This window comes from Genypterus blacodes, unplaced genomic scaffold (genome assembly GCF_046128005.1).
Source record: "Genypterus blacodes isolate CSIRO-AG114 ecotype Tasmania unplaced genomic scaffold, CSIRO-AGI_Gbla_v1 ptg000118l_1, whole genome shotgun sequence".
Taxonomy (NCBI): Eukaryota; Metazoa; Chordata; class Actinopteri; order Ophidiiformes; family Ophidiidae; genus Genypterus; species Genypterus blacodes.
Genome location: NW_027466921.1, coordinates 1,986,044 through 2,010,270, shown reverse-complemented (window position 1 = coordinate 2,010,270; position 24,227 = coordinate 1,986,044). Strand labels below are relative to the sequence as shown.

Genomic DNA, 24,227 nt, shown 5'->3' with positions numbered 1-24,227 from the left:
TCTGTTTTCTTACCTTTGCCAATTCTTCATTTGTTTGGAACGTCCAACAGATTTGTATTCACAGTGTAAACATCATGCTGATAATGTAAGCCATAGTGAGATGCTCCGAGTGCAGATCTGCTGCTCAACATCCATTCCGTCATTTATCATAATTTACTGAACACATTAAACTGCAAATTAATGCCAATGAAACAAAGAGTTGCATTTGCATTTTATGGCAGTATTCTGGCATTTGTTGCAAAGTAAATAACACTCTAAAGCTGAATCGCAACAATGCGAGTGAATTGGCTGTGCTGTTGGAGCTCTTGTGATAGTCGGGGAATGAAGCCTGGGCTCATTTTTCCCCTCTGTCTCCCAGCTGGACCTCTGTATTGGTCCATTAACCAGCGAGAACCAGCGTGCCACTGCCAAACACGATGCCGCCCCAGAGAGCCCGTCAGGCCGAGGCAGTCAGTTAAACAGACTGTTGGCCAAGCAAGTCGTGTGTGGCAAATTACCAAAGATTTGATGCTAAGGCTGTGAGAAAGACTTTATTTTCCCTGATATTTATAGTCAAAAACTCTGACGAACTTGCTTGAGTTACAGTCAACAGAAAAGTATGTAGAAGTAATAAATATTGTGTAACTTAGCCTTGGTTAGTGCAGAAGTTACTGCCACACATCCACATTGTGTCCAATCAGTTCAGTGGACACTAAATCTAAGAAACCAGCAGCGTGGCAGCACTTGCACTCATAGACGTTAGTGTGACACACTCGGGGCTTGAATTTTTTAGACTGCTTATCTCGATTTCTGGGTGGAAACTTTCACAACTTCACTAAATGATCTCTCTTCTGTACAAGATTCCAGACAATGAGCGATGAATAATGCATTGATTCTATGTGTGCGATAGAAGCGTCGTGCACCGTCTTATGCCATTGCTCGTGCTGAGGCAGACCTGGCTCTGACTCGCAAGCCAACTCAGGGAAATGGAATACACTGTGTCGGACAGTCTGGACCTATGGATCCTCACACTGACAGCTCTTCCCGCATCTGGTCCTGACAGAAAACACAATATACATAACACAACACAAAAGACATGTGCTCCAGGCTGACACAGGGACACTAGACTAAGGATCTGTTCTACTCATGCAGCCTGTAACCTTGAGCTCTGGACTGATGTTATCCAGGTTTAAAGGACAAATAGAATGAATTTGGTACCAGTAATTTGTTCAACCTTCAACATTGATTGCTAGACTACACATATGGATTGACATCATACAACACACAGTAGGACAAACACATGGCTACAAAGTCCATCTGTGATTGTTTTTAGCCCAATTTTGTATCATACAATTCTCACACTGACTAGTCCTGTTTTTAAAACGCTTGGTTCATTTGGTATCCAGGTTTGGAGTTCCATAATTTTCACTCAAGCTGTGTGTCAAATTTGCAAAGAAAGTCAAAATTCCTGGCGATAATGCAAGCTTAATATTTTGTTATAGCAGTGCTACAGAACTACTGTGGTATTATGTGTGAGAGCAACACATTTATCATATCTTTGAAAGAAAACTATTCAAGAATGGACACATCAATTACTGTGCGCCCAGGCGATACAGTATTCAGCCATATTTCAGTGAATTTGGTGTTCCCAGTGAAAAACGAACTCCAACTCGCATGCATCAAATCAACATGAACTACTCCTATACAGTAGACCCATAGTGAAGCATGTGACCATGTGGGTCATATGCTTCATTTATTTGCACATCTTTAAATTGACAAAAAGGCAATAGTAAGAGTCTACATTTAACTACTTTGTTGTGATCAGAACACAAATGGAGAGAACGTGCAAACAAATACAGCAGAGCAAGTATAACCACATGAAAGTAAATGATGCCAAAGCTGACTGATGACTCATGTCAACAAATTCCTCTATAGGCTACAATAGAGGCTCTGGAAATGAGCGATGGTATTGTCTGAATTTCCTTCAACAGTACAGAGGAAAACATTTAGATTCTGTGGATAAAGTATGAACACGGCTGCGCTTGTGCAGCGATGCCTGCTTTGCTTATTTGTCTGTCTGTGTCGACGAGTGACAGGCAGGCGAGCAAAGCGGGGGTCTGTTTTCAGAGCTCCCCTCGGTCCTGTCAACACAGGATGCTGAATATTTGAAGGAGGAGGCTTTTGTCTTTTAATGTGCAGTTAATGTAGTCTGGATGACATGAGGAGATTCCCTCAGTGGGTTAGGCATTGTGTGGTGTTAAAGATACTCTGCCAACACTGCAGGCAGAGAGTGTGAGAGAAAAGAAGTGTGCAGATCACTGGTTTTAGCTATTGCAAACAGCTCTCACATCTGTCCTCTGGTCTTATCAGGGTTGTATGTCTCTTGTATGGACGAAATTAAACAGTCTTAGTCCAAATGAAGGCAGACATATGAATATAATGCTGTGTCCCTTTTTAACTAATGAAATGCGATAGTTAGTCAGGGTCTTGTCATGTAGCCAAAGTTTAATTCGTACTCGCAATGAAACCGGCCGTGATTTAAAGGTTCTTGTATAAGGGGACTGCTGACAGCAGTGGTTCACATAGACAAAGTTAAGAAAAGGAGATTCAAGTCAATACGTACATAACCGCTAGATGAGACCAAGTCTTAACTTGGTACAGGACCTGAAAATTTATTTTTTTCTTCTTATGAAACTGCTCTTTATATCGAGACAATGGTGCTTTAAGAATGCTTTAGGAAAATGACAATCTGTTAATGTGATTTATTTTGGCTAGAAAATTGCTTGTATATACTCTAAGGGTAGTATGTAGCAGTCAGGGTTAGTCTGGAGTGAAATATTGCCTAGTATGTTTATCATGTATTGTTTCTCATTTAGTTTTCTAGATTTTTAAATATCATTTCAGTATTTCTCTCTTGACTTTTGGCTCTCTGGTGTGTTGTTGTTCTCAAACCCTGACTTTGTTTTGGGACAGTTTGAAGCCGTCACTCTTCCAAGGGCAGACCTTTCCCCCGCCTTCTGTTTTAGAGGAGATAATGATTCTTTTTTTACTTGGAATAGGATTGCATTTTCTATCTCTCCTGTCCTCTATCACTCCCTCACCTCTACCTTTCTATTCCTCACTCCCCCCCCACCCCCGCGCTCGTCTCTCACCGCTCCCCCAACATTGGCGACGCTCTTTCGCTCCGTCACAGCGCGAGCGAGGGACGAGAGACAAATCAAAACCACCTTATTTCCCCTCAGCCCCTCTTGCCGTGGCAGATTGAATTTGAGGTTTTTCATCTTCTTTCTCATCTTTCTTTATTCCCCACCTCCCCTGGCGTCCACTCAGATTTACCTGGAGCAGAGCAGCCGAGCCACTTGATGATGCGGTATCATTTAAGCTTGTGGATGGAGACAGTCGCAGACCTCCATGTTGATTTGTTTGACTCAATAAAAATATGTGTTAAAAAAAAGGGTTAATGCCAAAATCGGTTACTCATACGTCCTTTTGCATCAAAATATCAGGATTATTATTTAAAAATCCTGATATTTGCTGGTCTCATATCTCTCCAAGGAGAAGCAGGAGCTATGGAAAAATGTCTTGAGAAAAATGTTATATAGTGTTTAGTTTCGAGGCTTGTACGTGATGGCTGAAGTTTGGCTTGCGTAACCTGAGAAAAATTAGTCTCATCTTCCACTCTCTTGGACCAGCTCCCACCATTCCTCCCTCCACCCCACCTTTTCATTTTCAATTATGGGTTGGAATATGAATCTTTAATAGGGTGATAATTGTGCTAGCATATTTGCTGTCACCCACCATTAGCCTAGATTAATTAGCCCATTTACTTTAGCTTAAGAAAGTGTCTGGCTGAGGAATGGGGGCACTGATGGAAGGCGGGCAGTGGCAGAGAAGTAGAATCAGCACAATCTGCTCCGTATCATAATGCCATCTTTCCACTTTCTGTCTCTTTATGCCGTTCACCGCTCCTCTTTCTCTCCCCCATGTAATTTACTCTGATAGAGTTGAGTTGCAGTTGAAACTCTCTTAGAATTTTATTTCTGTAGTTAGAAGTAAGAACTTTTTCAACTATGATTCCCAAATCTCTTACAGGCTAAATAGGTTAGTACAAATCACAAAGCTTAGTTTGCTCCTTAGCCCTTCATTAATTTCAACAGCTTATATACCATTTTAATTTTTGTTGTGAATATTAGGATTGTTTTATTATCCATTCATATTTTGATTTGTCTTATTCAGTTTATGGAACTTTGACTTTGAAATGTTGTAGATTCCCCACGAAAGAAACGTGTTGATTTAAAATCATGATGACATGAATACTTAGAGAACAACCCTCACTGGGCTTTTTGTTCTTAACGCATCCTGGAGTTGAAGAGTGAAAGTTTGGATGCTTACAGCTGGTGTAAGAATTGGAGTTGGACTACATCAAGGAAGCTGAAAGGACTGACAAAAACTCATCACAAACCAAATATTATTATACCAATTATTATATTACCAACTCATTATCTTTATTGATTAGCGCACAGTTACCTTTTTAACCTTCAGCAGACACAGAGCAACATGACCATCCCATTGTGGTTTTATTTCATGCTTCCTGATGAATATGAATCTCTTCACTGTTTTTTGTCCATCAACTCCTGGGTGTGTTGTCCTTTTCACCATTTCACACTGGATTGATAAGAAACAGCTGTACCCGGTCTTGTATGAGCAGTTCAGATCCAACCGTAATTGCTGGCAATCAAAAAAAAGAAAGAAAACCAAGCCGTTAAAGAGTGAAGAACTGGACAGTTTGGCTTTGATGTTTATCATGATCAGCAGCATTTGCTCTTGCGCAATGCGGGGGGTTTGGAACGGTTGATGCAAAAATATCGCTTAATGGAGCTTTAATTGCACACTCCACCTTGGGACAAGTTCTGTAGTTCTGGCAGTGGAGTGACTCGGCCATGTTCCTCGCTGTATATCTTTCAGCGGGCAGTAGGAAATGAAGTCTAATCGGAGGGATATTAAAGTCACAATAGACTGCTCCGGCTATTAAGGCCTGTCAGCCCTGGCCCCCTTTTTCACCTTGATTCCTAACAGCTCCTGAATATTTATACACCTACATTATTGGCTACATACACACTGCAGTATACGCGTATCGTTGTGTGTGTGCGTGGTGGTGTATCAAGTTGGAAATTTATCATCGGTGCAGCGACTGAAGGTCCTTGGATGCGTTTATGTGCATGTGAATCACTCTGCCCTCTACTCCACAGGTGCAGTGGGGGCCAGGCTGCTTTCAGGTCAGAGCAAACCAGTCGTCATGGACGTGGATGAAGAGGAGAATATGAGTGAGTTGGCTCTGCTTTCCCTTTTGTCACCTCCCTTATTACTGTCTACCTGCACGGCTTCCATCTGCTCATCATTCTCTTATCACTGTTGCTTGCTCAGACACTACTGTTAGGATAGCATTTAGCCATATTTTCAAATAACAATATTAATGGACAAAACTAGGATAAACTTTGGAAAGAACATTGTCCAAAAATGTCGAAGCAAATGTTTCCTCATGTCTTACTTTCTGCTGTTACCATGGCAGGGAGCTTCCATTTGTCCTCGCCTGAACCAAGACACAAGCACACTCAACTACATAAGCTGTTAAGAAAGAACACATCATTCTATCTGAGATGCTTCAGGTCAAATCCTGCAGTTTCCATCTACTTAAAATTCCCTCTTTAGAAAATCATCTGCACTCCTGCATGTAGCACTGATTAGAAATTTCTGTTTCAACTCTGAGAGAGCCTCAGAAACAGTTACAACAGATAAGGTCAATATAATGATGTAAAGATAGGTCAAAGTCACAAGCTCTTCCAATGCTTTAAAGTCATCAACTGAAAAATCTCAAATTCGCAAAGAAGAATTTTAGATTTGTCTTTTAAAGTGTTGTATACTGAGTGTCATCCCTAAATGGGATTTTAGTCATGAAAGAAGCAGCATAATTGTTGGCCTTTCTCTAAACCTACTGTCAGCAAATTGGTCCATAGAATGATTTGAGATCTCCATCATCAAAAGAGAAAAATACATGGTTATGATTATTATTAGACACAGTACTCACCAGTTTAAAACCTAGTTTATGGCATTTGTGTTCCAAAAAGGAAATCTCTAAATGTGCAGAATTCAAAAGCTCAGCCCAATTTGAACAGGAACACAATGAGCTTGACTTCTGCATGTAGGGTATTTTAAAATAAGTTGAAGATGGAAAGTCATAAGAAGTCCTCATTTACTTTGTACCTTTTTCTTCTTGGAACATTCATTTCTTGGCCACTTGTTATCTGTGGTTCTTCAAGCTCTTTGGCTGAGTCTGTGTCCCCTTTTTCACCTCGCTGGCTGGTTTTGTGCATGTTTTAGCTTTTTCCTCCTCTGCCTTTCATCCCTCTCATCTCCAAACCTTTAACAGACATTTTTTTTCAGAGTGCAAGCTCAAAGAATATTGCATGTTATTGCATGTTTTCAGAGATGCTCTTAATGATGAAGGATGTGCAATATATACTCTTGATCACACTGTGCCCTTTTCTTGCGTCGGGACATGTCAACACTTGTATGCAGATGGTAACGGCATGCCAGTGCATTTCGTGGGCTAAAACATTGTGTTCTCTGTTAAGCTCCATGGGGGATCTCAGAGGCTTTTAAATTCCAATTTTCCTCTTGTTAAATGGGAGAGTCCTGTACAAAACCTCATGTACAGGGGGTTAACGGACATTTAACCTTTGCACCCTGTCACCAGTCAAGCCTTTAGGATCCTGCACTAGGGGGAGTGTCTCCTTCTCCTGCCTCTTTGATGTGTTCTCCTGTTTGCCTGGTCCTCAGCTCCTCTCCCTGCACTCCTCCCCTGCACTCCCTCAATCCCACCTACAATCCCACTCATGCACACTGCGGCCTCTCTTTCTCCTGAGTACCGCAAGGAGTAACCTATCAAGCCTTTGCTGAAGGATGTTATAAATGAAAATTTTTGCCAATATTCCATCCGCTTTGCTAACTGGACCTGGTGATATGTGTTCCCTGCTTACATTCTAGGAGAGCAGTTTAGGCAATTTTATTTTTAAATCGATGAGAATGTTGATGGGAATTTGATAAAATAGATTAGCACAGCTGTGTGTGTGTGTGTGTGTGTGTGTGTGTGTGTTACATCGTGAAGGAAATTCCCATATTTTCCTTCACAGTTACATTAACAAACCTGTCAAAAGATAATCAAGATTTTTTTAATTCTAATTTTAGAATAGTTTGCCTATGACAAGAAGTCTAGCCCAAATTATCCCAAATATCCCTCTTAATGTTTGTTGTATTCTGCATAATCTGTATCATATATATAGTTGAATATGTTTAATCACAATCAAATCTCAACTTCTTTTTTGCTATGATAAAGGAACACAAATCATTTGTTCAGTTCCAAAGAGTGATCAAGGAATCTATAAATTTTGCATTTACAAGATCCTGCAACGAAGGCGTTGTAAGTTACTCTTTCTGGGCACTACAGGTTCGAGCTGCACCGACGTTAAGGAAAACCGAAACCTGGACAACGTCTCTTGCAAAGATGGGGTGGCTGAACAGCTCCCTAATGGAAGCAGCGGGGGCAGTCGAAAGCGCCCCCTGGAGGAGGGCAACAATGGTCACACACACTCCAAGTTCCGGGCCAAGAAGCGCAAGAAAACACCGGGACCAGTTCTTCCCAAGAATGCGCTCATGCAGTTGAATGAAATCAAACCAGGTCTACAGTATAAGCTGCTGTCTCAGACTGGCCCCGTCCATGCACCAGTTTTTGTCATGACTGTAGAAGTGAATGGACAGATGTTTGAGGGCATGGGCCCAACTAAGAAGAAGGCTAAACTGAACGCAGCTGAGAAAGCTCTGCGTTCCTTTGTTCAGTTCCCCAATGCCTCCGAGGCACATCTGGCCATGGGTCGAACACTGACCGTGAACACAGACTTCACATCTGACCAGGCTGACTTCCCCGACATGCTCTTCAATGGCTTTGAGACTCCAGCTGCACCCGAGGACTCCTTCTATCTAGGCTCCAATGGTAGCAGTTCTTTAAGCTCGCTAGGAGAATATCCACTGCCCACTCCACCCGGCAGCAACCTCGTCCAGCCCCCTTTGCCCCCTCCATCTGCCTTCAGCTCACCCTCCAGTGGCAAGAACCCTGTCATGATTCTCAATGAGCTCAGGCCAGGCCTCAAGTATGACTTTGTGTCCGAAAGTGGCGAGAGTCATGCCAAGAATTTTGTGATGTCAGTTACGGTGGACGCCCAGACGTTTGAAGGCTCAGGGCGCAACAAGAAGCTGGCTAAAGCCCGGGCAGCACAGGCAGCCCTCTCAGCTCTCTTCAACATGCAGCTAGACCAGACACCATCCCGGCAACCCATACCTAGAGAGGGATTGCAGCTTCACCTACCCCAGGTAAAACATTTACTCTGTTTATACATTAACACACATATACTGAACATCATTGTCAAAAGTCATTACTAAACACATCAGGTGTCTAGGTTTACCACTTGTCATGATAAATGATTGAAGTGTCTTATCTAATGTCTGAGATGTGTATTGGACCCAGCATCCTTGTGTCTGTAAGCTCTTCATAATCCATTTCTGTCTGCACTTAGTGAAAAGAATGATCCTGTTAACATCCCCTCAGGCACCATTCTGAAATGTACTCATCAGCAGCAGAAATGGGCATAGCGATACTTTGTTTTGCATCAGAACTCATAAAGTGACGAAAGCCACAACATTTCAGGTCCATGCCCTTACACCCAAGGGTACCATGAAAGACAGCTAAGTAGGACTCCTCCATTATGCATTTAGGATGCGCAAAGCACTTGTACGAGGCTTTGTCACATGTTGTTGTGCTCTGCAATATTTAATTTAGTTTTGTGTTAAAAATTCATGAATGTCTAAATGTGCCTCAGCCAGAAATGTGTAGTTACAATTTCATACTTAATATGGGAAACATCCAAGTGCCCTTGTAGCCAATAAAAAAGTGCAGACAGGAACGTTTTTATCACCAGGAGTTACTCCCAGTGAAAAGAATTTTAATCTCTGACTGTTAGAACATTCAGTAAGAGCAGGTGGTGATCTGGTTTCCAATTATTCCGCTTTCAAAATAAAGCTAGTTTTCCAAATTTGGCATGACTTTGTTGTCTATGAACGGGGAACAAATAAAACCAAACACTCCAATGAAAACAAGAGAACTTAAACTGACAGAACACAAACTCACAAAGAATGAGACAAGATGTTAAAGTCGAGGGAGCTTCCAACATCTCAGGGATCATATGTATAAACATCTAGCCATCAATTCAATCAGTATAACTGCTATTACAGGCATTCATATCCACCTTCCATTAGTACCTGCCTTCAACATCCCATAACTTTTAGTCAAGTTGAAAAACAACAGTGCTCACCAACGGTCACCATGTAGTTTTGAGCTTCAGTGATGTCCTCCAGTATATATAAGTTCTTACATTAAGGACGACCAATGAAGGAAGTCACGAATGCTGCTGAACTCTGATCTATTAACAATAACTCACTCAATGTTGGAACATGCAAATCGGCATTATGCTCTCATTTTCCGACATGGCCTGCTGAACTCAAACTTATATTGTTGAACCCAGAATGAGCAGAAATGATCCAATCTCAATCTGGATTGATATGATGTCAACTTTCGAGTTCTAACAGATGTGTTAACCTCCAACTTGCTCCAATTTGCATATAATAATAAAGGAACCATGAATCAGGCAGATGTCATGTTTTCTGATTTACACCATGGTAAACCCAAAAAGTGTACCAAAGGTAGCTGATTGTACCTGCTGTAGTTTTATAAAGCTCTTGACTCCTTTTCCAAGTAACAGCCTTTACCTTAATGAAGGCAGCCTACTGGCAGTAGTAGTTCAAGGCAGCCAAGGATATTGGACCATCTCTACCCCATTCTTGTCAGTTTCAATCTCCTTTCACAAAACACATCCAAAGATTCTCGCTTGACTCACATGTCGTCAGGGTCCTCCCAATGAGTCAGCTCAACTCATGGTGTGAAGGAGAAATGCTGGTTTACTGCCCATAATGCCTCAGGACTGAAGATGCCAAATCTAGCTGCCTTGAAGTACCTCTGCTAATAAGTAAGCTTATTAAAGATCAAATAAATTAAGTGATTGTGTTGACATTTAACGTTCGGAGGGTGACAATGTGTGGTCAGTGATGTGTATCTAATGACCTGGATGATGGACCCCTAACTACTCCTGATGTGCAGGTTGGTGCCCTGCATGGTATGCCCCTGCCATTAGTATATGAATGGATGAATGTGAGGTACATGTAAAGCACTTTGGATAAAAAGCGGTATATAAGTACAGTCCATTTTATTACAGCTGTATGCAAGTCAGGTTTGTGGGGACTCGGCCTAAACTTGCTTGGCACGGTTGAGGTGACTGTCAGAGACACGCCAGTGTGTGAAGAGAGATAACACAGTCGGCAAAGCTAATCAGCACAGCACATTGTCAACACTTCCCTCCCCAGTGCCTTTTCTTTTGCCTTTCTTTTGCCTTTCTTTCTTTACTCACTCTCTCCCCTTGTCAGCTGATTTATTTGACAAGCCCACAATTTTAATGATAGCACCCCCACTAATTGCTTTATTAATTCTCTGTCACTGGAAGTTTAATTTCTGCAGACTGTTTACATCTGGCAGTGGACTAATGGGGGGAATGGTAGGACAGCACTGCTGCAGAATATCATATCATATTATATCCCACAATTTCACAATTTGTTTAGTGATTTGTGCCATCAAAGTTACTGATTTTGCTGTGGTAACCCAATTAATCAGAATTTAGGAATTTAAACGGTCTTGAAAATGACAAACAACAAATGCTTGTTTGTTGATATATTCAAGTGATATTCAAGTGTGTTCAAGGGGGAAATTCCGTTTGCCAAACCAGGAGAAAAAACAATGTGTCAGTGTTAACATGTCAGAAGTCACAGTTTGCTTCACTCTCCTGGTATGTAATATGAAAAATGTTAACTTTTGGATTTCTCTGCTTCCTCACACACGATTTTCATTTTTTGTGAAATGTATGCAGAGAAATGGAAAATAGTGCGGCAGATACTGAAAATCATGCAGAATCGAGGTAAAATGTGCCATTTGGTTGAATTTGATAAGCCATGAAAATCACCTTGTGGACCTAAAACTTGTTTCTCATTCCTCTGAGAAAATGTGTTTTTGAGATATGTGTTGTTAATTTGTGGTCATTCAGCCATCATCTCTTCTCTTGGTTGTTATCATTTTCCATCACATTAGCAATGGATAAAGAGCCAGCGCTTGATGGAGCAGCTGTCCGAGATTAAGAGCTGTATAGTTCACTTTAAGTTTGCCTTAAATTTGGATTTTTAGTCTTAAACCTTGTGTGATTTATGGCTCACATAGATTAGCACTTTGTTTACAAGCGATCTCCTTGCTTTATTTGTGTTTTGGCTGTGTTTATTTACTGAGCGGAGATGGTGAATCATAATTGTCATTCTGCCAAATTTGAAGAACATTGCTTAGCATAGAGCTAAAAATGTCATAGAGGGTCAACCCAGTTTTACTTGTTGTCTTCTCAATGTTCTGACTCGTCTTTGGAGCGGAGGGTGAACAGTGTGACAGGTAACCGGTGCTTTCGGAGCTGATAACATCAGAGGAGCTTTGTAAGCTGACATAACTGACACAAGGCTGTGTGTGTGTGTGTGCGTGTGCGTGTGCGTGTTTGTGTGGCTTGCATGTGTGCGTGTGTGTTTGCGTGCTTCTAGGTCCTTGCTGATGCCGTCTCTCGCCTGGTGGTAGATAAGTTCAGCGAGCTCACAGACAACTTCACGTCCCCCCATGCACGACGGAAAGTCTTAGCTGGGGTCGTCATGACAACAGGTAGACTGTGTGACAAGATGCTTTGTGCTTTTAAACAAACAAAATACAATGTGACAGTTGATATTCAAGTGTGTTCAAAGGGAAAATTCTGTTTGCCAAATCAGTATAGAAAACAATGTGTCAGTGTAAATGTTGTCAGTAGTCACAGTTTGCTCTGTCTAATAATAAGATTACTGAATTCCCACTTGGCCAAACTAATCATACCGAGGATGAACCAAACTCTCGACCCATTGAAAAGGATGTAGGTGTGAAAATGTCTGTATGTACTTGCAACACTCCATCACTCTCCCAGTTGTCACATGACATTTGAAAACAAAAACAGACTTTTGCCTTAATCAAAGTTTTAAAAATGAATTTAAGTGTACTTACTTTTCAAATTACACAAATGTGCAATGGCGCAAGTGTACGTGTCAGAGCATAGACGCATATGTCTTTGTGTCCTCTCTCCCATCAGGGACAGATGTAAAGGAGGCACAGGTCATTTGCGTCTCCACGGGAACCAAGTGCATCAACGGTGAGTACATGAGCGACCGCGGCCTGGCCCTCAACGACTGCCATGCCGAGATCATCGCCCGACGCTCGCTCATCAGGTACCTCTACACCCAGCTGGAGTTCTATCTCAGGTTAGTGATCGAGTGAGTATTTGTCTTGCAAGGGTTTGGTTTTGACCTCAGACCTTTTGATGTATGGATGATTTTATATCTAAGACCTTAAATGAGCAGTTTGGTTTGTTTTCTGTCACCACAGCAACAGTAATGAGGAGCACCAGAGGTCGATATTTACGCAGTGCGATAAGGGCGGTTACAGGTTAATGGACAATGTTCAGTTCCACCTCTACATTAGCACCTCACCCTGTGGAGACGCCAGGATCTTCTCACCGCACGAGGCCGGAGTGGAAGGTAAACAACGATCACAGCCCCATCCACACACTCCGCCCACCCCTTCTCCTTTGCCCATCTGACATATTTTTAATTGAATCTCAACCAGTGAAGAATGCTCTATCAACAACTGTTGATTGCATTCAATTAACTTTGTCTGTTTTCCTCTTATGCTCGGTTTAATTTAATTAGAATTTTACTCTGACATCCACGTGCGCAGTACAGACACATTCAAACAAGGCTATGGTAATTAGAGCTTTTTTCGCTCTGTCTGTCGCTATCGTCCCAGCCCTCCCACCCTGTCTGTCTGATTAACCTCCCTCTCACTATGTCAAAGCCTTTTCCGTTGCACATGGCAGACTCAATAGAAAACAGTCACATTCAATTAGTCCCTGAATAAATGCGCCTGCTAGTGAACAGCAGAAAGCATTGATAACACAAGGATAAATAATGGGTTGTGCTTCTGTAAAAAGCCATTTCCTTTTTTTACCAGCTCTTATTTCTCACTTTGGAGATCAACTAGATTTGTGCATTAAGCAGATGATTTAGCAACAGCAGTTTAATGCAAGTGGATTCACAACTCATCCAAGTATCTTCTTCAGTTGTTGAGTGGTTCACACCTTTGGGTCAGGTGACTCCACAGGTCATGTGAGGGTTGTTAAATATATTACATAGGCCAGATGCCAGAGATCCAACAAGTTGTAGTAATTGACAACTGCCAAAGACGTTGATATGGATTGAACATTTGGAGTCGAGGCGTAATTTTTCTTGTTTAAAAGCCATTTCAATCAAATATATCCCTCTGTGTTATTAGTGACAATATTGGCTGTTCTCCCTGTAGTCTTGCTTTTCAACCTTACACCTTTATCAGATATGCAATTCTCTTTTATTTTCCTTTCCCCCGTCACTCTGTTCAGATCAAGGAGACAGACATCCCAACCGGAAGGCGAGAGGTCAGCTCAGGACCAAAATCGAGTCGGGGGAGGGCACCATCCCTGTGAGGTCCAGCAACACCATCCAGACCTGGGATGGGGTCCTGCAGGGAGAGAGGCTACTCACCATGTCCTGCAGTGACAAAATTGCAAGGTAATTATGTACATAGTGGCACAAATAAGCTCCCTAAAAGAAAGACTGAATCGCAGTCCATGTTTAATTCATAACTCAATGATTCAAAAGTTTTCTTGTTTTCATTTATGTATGTATGTATACATCTTTATGTATATATATTGTGTATATATATATATATATATATATACTACTGTATAGTTGCAAATAAAAATTCAAGTAGCTTTTGCTATTCTATTTCCAGAATGTAAACAACATTTTCATGGCAGATTGTGTGAGATGGTTGTCGTGTTTGTGTTTCTGTTTTACTTGTACGCAGTGCAGTGTTATGCAGTGCAAAGTATTACATATTTGTTACTTTGTCCATGCGCTCGGCCATTTTAAATCTAGTTTTTCTTTTTTTTCATTTGGAGATTGTCAGGGACACTGAATTGATAGATCTTTAGTCCTTGTGGCATTTTTTCAGGCAGATCATAGCGTCTTTAGTCTCTGTCCATGTTCAAGGCAACACTGTGCCTCCTTTGTGATGAACGATAACGCCTCTCCATAACTCTTCTCCTGGGCCTCCTCCGCTTCTTGCCAGGAGTAATACACTACCTGAACACACAGAGTGATTGAATACTGAGAGTGTATTTGATGAGGGAAAAGTCTGCTGTGTGGCTGAGGCCTTGCATTCACTGCTTTCTGATACCAGATACTTTCTTCAGTTAGAGGGCTCTGTAGAAGAGGAGCCATAACCATGAGATGCTTTCAGACTGAGAATTCACAACTAAATTAGATACAACTTAACCCAGAACAATCTGGAGCAGGAAGTGTGTGGTTCCACAGAATGATTTCCACAAAACATCTGACACCTCCAACAGTCGCTCATTGGTGACCCAGAATAGCATCCACCGCATTGTGCCACTTAGAGACTTACACAAAGAAGTTTGTTCATATTTAACACTTTTTCTGCACTGATTTGCATTATGAGCGATTCCCAGTTCATGTATCAAGATTTTTTTGGCAGCTCTGTGGCTTGGTGCTTAGCTCTCTCAGCAGTCCCGGGTTCACAGCCTTGATGTGTGATGCATGTTCTCGATGTTTCTGTGTCAGTTTGCTACTGGATTGCTCTCGGTTTCCTCCTACCTCCAACAACATGCAGTTTGGACAAATTGAGAAACTCTGAATCATCCATAGGTGTGATTGGGAGTGCGGTTGACTCTGCGGGTCTCTGTGTAAGCCCTGTGACAGACTGGCAACCTTTTCAGGATGTATCCAGCTGCTGCATGCCCAGTAATCACTGAGATAGGCTCCAGCTCCCCCTACCTACAACACAACCCCCCTCCCCATGACCCTGATAAGCAGGTATAGAGGATGGGGGATGAATGGATGGCTGCCTGTAGAATGACCTGGTTGAATGTCCTGTGGTTACACAGAACCATAGGAACCACAATCCATGGAACACGTGACGAAGAAGTCTCTAAAAGCTGCTCTACGTGAGGTTTAGTTGGATATAAATATAGTCACCGTCCCCTCAGAAAGTGCTTTACTATGCATGTTTGACCCTGAAACGTTTATATTTCCGTGGATTACTAGGCTAAAACGATGTCCCAGTGCCATCTCTCATCAGTTCCCTACTGGAGTTAATTTGAAAACCCTGTAGCTTTCAACATGACGCCAGCGGTATCTGGAATAGAAACGAACCCTTCACAGTTCACAGAAGGGGTTAATATCGCTCTTATCTCTGTCCCACAGTGAGAATAACGTAACGGTAGGTTTCACTCTCTGCTTTCCTCTGCCTTTTCACGACGCCACTGTTAGCCAGGTGAGAAATCTGCTGCATACCAGGTTCTGTCTCAGTATGAGCGATCGCCACCCGCAAGGCTGCTATTTAATACAGAAGCTGGCTGGCACAGTTTGACCGTGCCCTTAATGTTCCCCCCTGTTTCCTCTCCCCTCATTTTCCTTTGATCACATGCCCTGCCCCACGGCTCGGGAAAGCACAAGGAGTTCTCTGGCTCCCGTCCCGTCCGTTGTTCCCAGGTATTTGATTGGGAAGAGGGCGGTGCGAAGCTGTTTAGAGGCCGTTTCTCTGTTTTTCTTGTTTCTTAAGCCGTCGATTACCTTGAGGTTCTGGAAATATCCGTGTGTGTGGGTTTGGGTGAAGGTGTGTGTGTGTGGGTGTGTGTGTGTGTGTGTGCGTGTGTGTGTGTGTGTGTGTGTGTGTGTGTGTGTGTGTGTGTCTTGGTGATTTTAGCTTTGAGGCAATCGATTTCGACGCTGCTCGTTTGCCCTCTCTCTCCCTCTCCCTCCCTCTCTTGCTTCTCTCTCTCTCTTTCTCTCTCTCCCTCTTTCTCACACACACTGATCATATTGAATCAGGCCTCACAGAATGAGTAGCCTCCGGTCTTCCGCCTGCGTGTTCTGGGCAGTTTGCGTTGTTAATGTCACACACTCTCACATTCTGTGCTCATCAGCACTGTTTGCTGATGTCTTGTTTCTGTCAATTTGTAACGTTCCTAATCCCCCCCCCCCCTCCATCATCTCTCACACACGCCCCCCCTTCTCCTCTCTCTGATTCTCTCGCCCCTGACTCTAGTTCACCATCTCTCTCGCTCTCTTTTATGCCTCTCTCGCTCTCTGTCATTGGACAGGCTGCTGTGTGTGGTGCAGGCTGGTGATGCTTCACAGAGCATGTCAATGGGAAAATGACTGGGGAGAGATGGCTAATGACACAGCATAGCAATACACCGAAGTTTGGAGAAAATGAAATTGGATACGTCAGAGCGTACACAACTGTGTGCATGTGGTGGATTGGATTGGCTGTTCATATAGTGTGGTATTTGATTGTGCCGCCGTATGTGTGTACACCTGTGCATGTACCTCGGTAATAGCGTTATGTATTTGTTTGTATCACCAAATAGAAGCACACTGGCTGGACAAACTTTTCCCCCTGCAGGAAGTGACGTTGTGGGAAATTTCATCTTGTCACAGTGTAGCCATGTTTCGGTTGACGGTGTTTAAAACATTTGACAAAGAACAGCAGTGTTTCTATTACATGGGGTAAGTGAACAAAGCCAATGGCCATCAGCAGATTTATGGTGACATTTGGTTTCACTGAGACCAAATGAGTCATGTCAACATTTCTTGAACTGCTGATAACTGAGCTCGGACGTTGTGGCGATATTTCCTCATCTTAGGTCCAATGGTTCCTGTAGGCGGCAGCAGTGAAAGGTCAAAGGTAAACTAGAAGAAACAATTTCCTGAAAAAAATGCACTGTGATTGAAATTGCTGAAAGGTTTCGCCGAATGCTGAACAACTGCCTGAAAGATTGAAGTGTGAAGGCCTAAAAAATGTTTGAATTCATAGGACCTTCATACTTTAAATTTCATGAAAGTATGAATGTCCTGAAGTAGTGTTTAATATGTATTTTAATAGGGAATGGCTGAAAACCTCCAAAATGGGAAGCTATCTAAAAACCCCAATGAAATATGTGAAAATGCTGAAAAATACCTGGGAGAATGAAGCCTGAATGCCTGAAGAAGAAGTTACAGGCAGTTTGATTGCTTGAATGTGTTGCGGTCTCTGCTTAGCAAGAGGAACGTGATTGTCGGGTGTACATGTGGATTTGGAAAAGATTTAGACCTGTAATTGTGAATCTATACGCATTTCAAAAGCAATTAACACTATCTCCTCCAATATCACCATGCATACACTTACGAAGCATACATCCAACAAACGATGAGGCTTAAAGTCTTCCTGCCTTCTTCCACGTGTGTGCAGGTGGAACGTGGTGGGTATCCAGGGATCCCTGATGAGCTACTTCACAGAGCCAATCTACTTCTCCAGCATCATTCTTGGCAGCCTGTACCACGCCGACCACCTCTCCAGGGCCATGTACCAGCGCATCGCAGACGTGGAGGACCTGCCGCAGCAGTTCAACCTCAACCGGCCTCTGCTCAGCGGTCAGTGGCACCTCGATTTGCAGTTGGCTCGGATCTATTTGTAGAAATGTAATTGTAATTGGGTCTGTCTGTCCATCGCTGTGCTACATAAGTGTGCCTGAAAGTGAACAAGGAGTTATGTGGGCCACCAACAACTGCCTCCACATATGTTCCTCATTTGCATAATTAAGTGGGTACACCTGTTGGGGTTTGCTTTGTAGCCACAGCTGCACAGGACCTGAAGTTGGAGTCTCACCTTTTCTCCCCAGCAACCTAAGTCAATATCAATAGGGATCATTGGTAATCATAAATATCTACCAGACCGGACTGACAACAGCGGGTAGACAGTTTTATGTTTAATCTGAGATGACATTTACCCAGCTTCTGTGGAATTTGAATGGCATTATCATCTTGTATAAATTTGCACGACCTTTTGAAAGCCCATACGGACAAAGATTTGTTTTTCTACTGATTTTCTATTTTTAAATGTATTCTTTGTTTTGTTGTTTAGAGGTCGTGATTGACAAAAATGACCCTGTTAAGACATTTTAGTTTTTCCTAAATAACAAAAAACACATTTACTTTTTATTTCTCATGTAAGCAATTTGACTTTGACCAGTTTGACTGATTAATATTCAGTTGTTTCATTGTTTTCATCTTGCCAAAGGTGTTAGTTTGTTTCCTTTGCTTCAAATTGTGGATGAAATAGCGACGTATGTTGCATTTCCCATTCGGTTCCTTCTGGTGTCTTAAGCAAAAGTCGTGTCAGCACTCACGTCAGGCAGCAGGCGCAAAAAAATCAAAACAGGATGGCGTTTACAGCGCCGGGTAAACAAAAAAAGAAGTGGGAAATGTTCCTTGTCGCACTCATTTACTTCATATTTGTGGAATTTGACTTGAGGACCATGTGTGGAAACTCAGAAGACATGCTGCCCTCAGACGGCTCCACGGGAGAAAGGACATAATCTTCTGCTACTAAATACTAACCTCCAACATCTTTGTTTTGATATTTGTCATCATCATTTACCCAAACAGGACAATGTTTTTACAGAGACAAGAAAAGAACAAAAATCCTAAATCGTTTAGGGAAAATGAGGACACTAAACACCAACCATGAGCGGAATAATGCAACACATTAGAAGGGTGACATTAATCACTCATTCAATTATTCAGAACCTGAGAGATCTTTTTTTATCTGGGGGGGGCGGGGAGATTCAGTTTTTTTTCGAACTCCTCCTCTCTGATTGTGCTCTAAACGGCGGTAAGGGAGAAGATAAGAAGGGTTATTAACCTTTTCCGCTTTAGAGAGTTTCTAGCGGTGAAGTGCCGTGGCGTTAGAACACTGACGATTTCACTCCTTTAAATCATCTTCTGCCACAAGTGCTGCCAAGCGGAACCAAGGAGCTTAAAACACACACCCGCACACACGGGGATACAGGGATTTATGGCGTCCATTTATCTCCAATTTATGTGCGAGTCAGTAGAGGCCGATGCCCCTTAGTGTCCCCACTCCCTGCGTCATATTATTTGATTTACTCAGAGGAAAAGTTTTATGGGATCTTTTGTGTTAACCCATTCTGCTAATGTTTGGTGATCATACTGCTTGCAGCTTTTATGCCTTTTTAAACGCTGCGGCCGTTATTCATTTACAGTGGTGGTAGCAGGGAGCTAAGTACCCTCGAGTACTTTTCCTTTCAAGATTAAACTGCCCTTTACAAACACAAATCACTGTAAATCTTAACATCTATACACTTGAGGTGAAACTTAGACCTAAATTCAGTCCCGCTGTGTTTCCAGGTATAAGTAATGCTGAGGCCAGGCAGCCAGGCAAGGCGCCAAACTTCAGCGTGAACTGGACGGTGGGCGACCAGGCCCTGGAAGTGATCAACGCCACAACAGGCAAAGACGACATGGGCCGTGCGTCACGCCTCTGCAAACACGCGCTCTACAGTCGCTGGGTGCGCCTGCACTGCAAGGTACAAAGAGCCAACACACACACCTCTGTGTGTGTGCTCACCTTCATGAGAGCAAAGGTCAAACTGTGGTCATTATTGCATTGTATTTGTAAGTTTATAAGTTAATATGGTTATGAGAGAATTGCAGATTTAGATGTAATTCGTCAGTTGACTTTCTGGGAATGTTCCACTTTACTTTTCTGTTAGAAGAAGTTTCCCAGAAGGTTTCTGTTATGTTGAAAGTTGTGGTTATACTTTAGGAACATTCCCTGAAGGAACAAAACCCTTACCTAACCTCAGGTGAATGTTCCCAGAAGGCTTCCTGTTCTAGATTTGTCTGGAAAACTTTTCTGGGAACTTTGTCAGAAACCATCTCAGAATGTAGCTGGGCCTAAATATTATGTTATCACCAGTAAGTTATTCAACACTGCCACAGTTAGTAGTTAGTTTGTAATTAGCTGCGACTTGTGTTCCAGCATAGAGGTCAACCTTAACACATGTTTCATATATTCCACATTACACCTATGCCAGCAGGAGCAGGATGATTGGTTCCTAGAACACAAATAGAGATCCGACTGGTCCGACTGGTCTTCTACACACTCGCACAGACACAAAGTTTAGTTTTATGAGCTGTAAATGTTAAAAGTAAAAAGCCATCCAGACATTGATCTGAGTCTGACACATCCAACCACACTTATGGAAAGTTTTTGGACTGTGTTGTTTGTCTCCTTTCTTTTCCAGCTGTCATCCTCCTTGCGAATCAAGGTTTCCAAGCCCAGCTCCTACCACGAAGCCAAGCAGGCGGCTATAGAGTACCACTCCGCCAAGCAGACGCTCATCAAGGCCTTCCATAAGGCCGGCCTGGGGGCCTGGGTCAAAAAGCCCATCGAGCAAGATCAGTTCTCCCTCGGCTCCTGAGGGAGGTGAGGGACTAAGGCATTACCAAACCCCTCGCTACTTCACCCCTGACCCAGGCCCTAAAGAGAGAGGGAAAGAATGAGGGCCTCCTTTTAGCAACCGGCCCGCAGAGACACTTACCTCCGTCCCATGTGTTGGCACGCACGTGCACTTTGTACATGTGGAACTAAACACGCATCATTCTCATTCCTCAGAGGACCTTGACCTCATATCTTTCTTTCTTACATGTCTGTTTTTGTCCTTTTATGTTGTGTTTTTTAATGTACCGTGTTCTTTCATCTGCTCCTCTTCTGTTTTAAAACTGGAATCCATCATTTTACATTTGTTACTTCTTTTAATTTCCTCAAGAAAACATATTTTTATGCTGTAGACGTGTCAGATTTTTGATAAAGGAGTGTAGCCAGGCGAAATGTAGTCTAGAGACTAAAAAACGACGTGTATGGACTTAAAAGCGTAAAGTAACTTAATTAATGTCTGTAGGATGTAAATCTAGTATTGAAAAGAGAAGAGAAAATACTTATAACATTTATCGTGTGTTATTTGGTCCTTTAGGAGATGACCTTTAGCCCCTTGTATTAAAGTTTAAAATGTTACAAATATTGTGGCCCTTTTTTATTCACTCTTAACAGAAAAATATATTCAGGCCTGGTGTCACAGCATTTTTATTACATTTTCGTTGGTTTTTGTGTTTTTCATGTTTCCATAAGTTATTTTATGCCGTTCTTCATTCCATACTTGAATAGCCGGGGGTCCAACCTGTCTGTTGCCTGGGTCTTGGGTCAAGCTGTGGGGAGGTGCTGCACGTTGTATTTTTCCTTGATCTAAGCCATGGCTTTGCATGGGAACTGAAGTGGGAGACCTGCAGAGCGGAACACGTGTCTGAGCTCTGAGTGAATATTTCTGAATGAATGCCAGCATCTTTCTCCACAGGCAGCTTTCAATCTTTGTCTCGTTTTTGTAGATTTCTTGTGAGCCTTCTGTTTCTTTGTTAGTTTTCGGGGGAGGGGTCAGGGACAGTTTTGTTTTTTGAGGATCATACTGCAGTTAAAAAAGTGACATTTTAAGCAGACCCTTAAGGCAGTTATCCAGGTTTGCAATGGAATTATTGAAAGCTGGCATGCTTATGCTGATGCTTATGTCAGTGGTTCTCAAACATTCTCTGTCGGATGAATGTTCATGCCCAATAACAGAAGATCCTCACCCAGTAATTATGAAATGACAGTGAATGTAAGCATTCAACTTTAGCAAACACATAAATGAAGCTGAAACCTTTGTCCAACTTGGTTCTGACATGCCAAGTGTCAAATTTATTGTCAGTTAATTTTAATTTAACTGGTGCAAATCCAGGGTTGTCTTCATAACTTTTCAAGTAATCAGACCCACAGATGGACAAACATGTCTTCCTTGGTGAAGGTAATAAGGGAACAGCAGCAGTGGACCTTGAATCAACATGAACCCAACCAAAACCTGCAACAACACAACACATACAACAACACCTACACATAATGCTTTGAATCCAAACCCGATCAGCTGTGAGCGTGATATGTTATCGCTTAGCACGTCACAGTCTGGGGATTCCTTACTTTGCTCGCTCCTGTCCTCTGTCTCTGTTGTCACAAACAGTTTGAGAACCACTGGTGTAAAATGAGAGTAGATTGCGCTCTGAAGTGATTGAGTTGTCCTCCACTCATTTGTGTTGTAATCCCTCTACATAGAACAGTTGAGTAACATGCAAACACCCGACGACCTCCAATAAGCTAAAACCCAGCGTACCTCTGTCCTCCTTACGCCTGCAGTTTATATTTCAGCGACACCCTGTACACCCCGACGTTATCTGAGTGAAGAAGCATCCTCATATTTTCAACTCATAAACGAGGCCACATGTCCGCGTAACTGCAGCAATTTCCTACTTCCAGCTGCAAAAGGAGTGTGTGTGTCCCTTGTGTGTGTGTGTGTATATGTGTGTGTTGAGGAGTGTTTCAGCTCTGTGGAATCTTCACCAAAGATGATGTCTGTGTATATTTCTGCCCCACAGATTTTTTTTTTTCGGAACTGACACAAACTTTCGACTGTTCTTTGCTTTTTGTATATTCACTGATCAGCGTACGTTTGATTTGTATAAACAAACAGAAAAAAACTGTATTTGTTGATCAGAGGGAATTGTCAAGCTTCTTTAATGCACCTGCGTGTTGTGACCTGGATGCATTGTAGTAGATTTGTGTATATAAGAAATGACAAGCAAAGAATTCTATTCCCTGTACAATCAGTCTGTCTCATCCTGCTTGAAAACTGTCCTAGATCCATTTCCCCGAGTGTGACTGTTCCTACAATAGTAATCCTTTGTTACTCGTTAGGTCGTGTAAGACGTTGCCCCGGCTCTTACAGACTCCTCTCCCATCACCATGATAAAAAATTATGCACTAGTGGCACTGAAAGGCTCTTGGCTGAAGGCGATGTGATGTCATGTGGACTGTTTGCAATCTTGCAATCTGTTGTGATCCCATTTCCTGCTTTATGAGTGTTAAACACAGGGCTTCTACGAGTTGTGAAAATCCTCGAAAAGTCATGGAAAACGTTAAAAAAAAATTCAGGCTTGGCAATGTTTGGGAAAATGCTGAAATATCCCAATGGAAAACTTTTACTCACTGCAAACCCACAAGACCAGCATGATGATTCATTTGATTTACACATGATCACTGATTTTGGAACATTCATCAAGTTTGTAGTAGTACAAGTAGTTGTAGTAGTAGTAACAGTTGACATAAAGTAACCTGATTTACTTTGTGATGTCATCTGCAAACAAATGTAGCAACCCTGTAAATAACAAAAAGGCAGGAAAAGGGGAATTAAGATTGAAGTGAAGACCTTGAAATTTAATATAAAAATGACCCCTCCCCCTCTCCCTTGACAGTGGGATCCAGTGCCACAATCATAACAAGCAATACTCATGATGTCTCCTTTAATGTTGCCCCTTCAGAAACGGGATTCTTGACGAAGGTTCCCACTTCCTTCTCTCTACAAAGCCGTCTGATGTTTTTTGTATATTTCTCCTCTAAAGACTGCCTGCTTGTACAGTTTTGTTTTTTGTTTTGACTGCACTAAAGATGTCAACTGATGATGTCATGATTAAGAACTTTCCCCACTCATGGATCGGAAGGCGATTACCCGGAGGGCTCCTCCTGCTTAACCTTTGTGAACTGCATTGATGGCCAGTGTGCCCCTGCAGAAGGTTTTCTGTTTGGTGGTCAGCGTTTCAGAGTCACAGCTCCTCGTTCTCCCACTCTCCAGCCGTCCAATGTGTAAAACCTCCACCACCAAGCCCCGCCCACCTTGCATGTTCTACCCACACTGAAGCTGCACCTAGCATGACAACAAACTTTTAAAAGGACTCGTGTAGAAAAAAAAATAAACAGGTAAAAATAGATCTATATATAAATTGAAGAAAAAATAATAAAAGAGTTCCTAGTTTACTTTTGCACATGGTTGCGATTCTTTATGTGGTGTTGTGTCTGTCTATAAATGTACAGGAGATGATTCCCCCTTTCTTTCTGTTGAGTATATTAATTGAATTGGGGTCATTTGGCAGTAATGAGACATTTT

General features: G+C 42.3%; 1 protein-coding gene across 4 annotated transcripts in view; it reads left to right on the top strand.

Annotated features, from left to right (window-relative positions):
• The window catches only part of adarb1b (adenosine deaminase RNA specific B1b), an 89,850-nt gene extending 65,847 nt beyond the window's left edge, over nt 1-24,003 (top strand). For all 4 annotated transcript variants that reach the window (XM_076161924.1, XM_076161927.1, XM_076161925.1 and 1 more), the window contains 9 exons: nt 5,229-5,303; nt 7,484-8,403; nt 11,770-11,884; nt 12,339-12,507; nt 12,632-12,783; nt 13,680-13,848; nt 17,594-17,775; nt 19,552-19,730; nt 20,451-24,003. In XM_076161924.1, the coding sequence (XP_076018039.1) occupies nt 5,276-5,303; nt 7,484-8,403; nt 11,770-11,884; nt 12,339-12,507; nt 12,632-12,783; nt 13,680-13,848; nt 17,594-17,775; nt 19,552-19,730; nt 20,451-20,627 (2,091 nt within the window). In that variant the 5' untranslated portion in view covers nt 5,229-5,275 and the 3' untranslated portion in view covers nt 20,628-24,003. The remainder of the gene's footprint in view (nt 1-5,228; nt 5,304-7,483; nt 8,404-11,769; nt 11,885-12,338; nt 12,508-12,631; nt 12,784-13,679; nt 13,849-17,593; nt 17,776-19,551; nt 19,731-20,450) is intronic.
• Nucleotides 24,004-24,227: the final 224 nt, after the last annotated feature.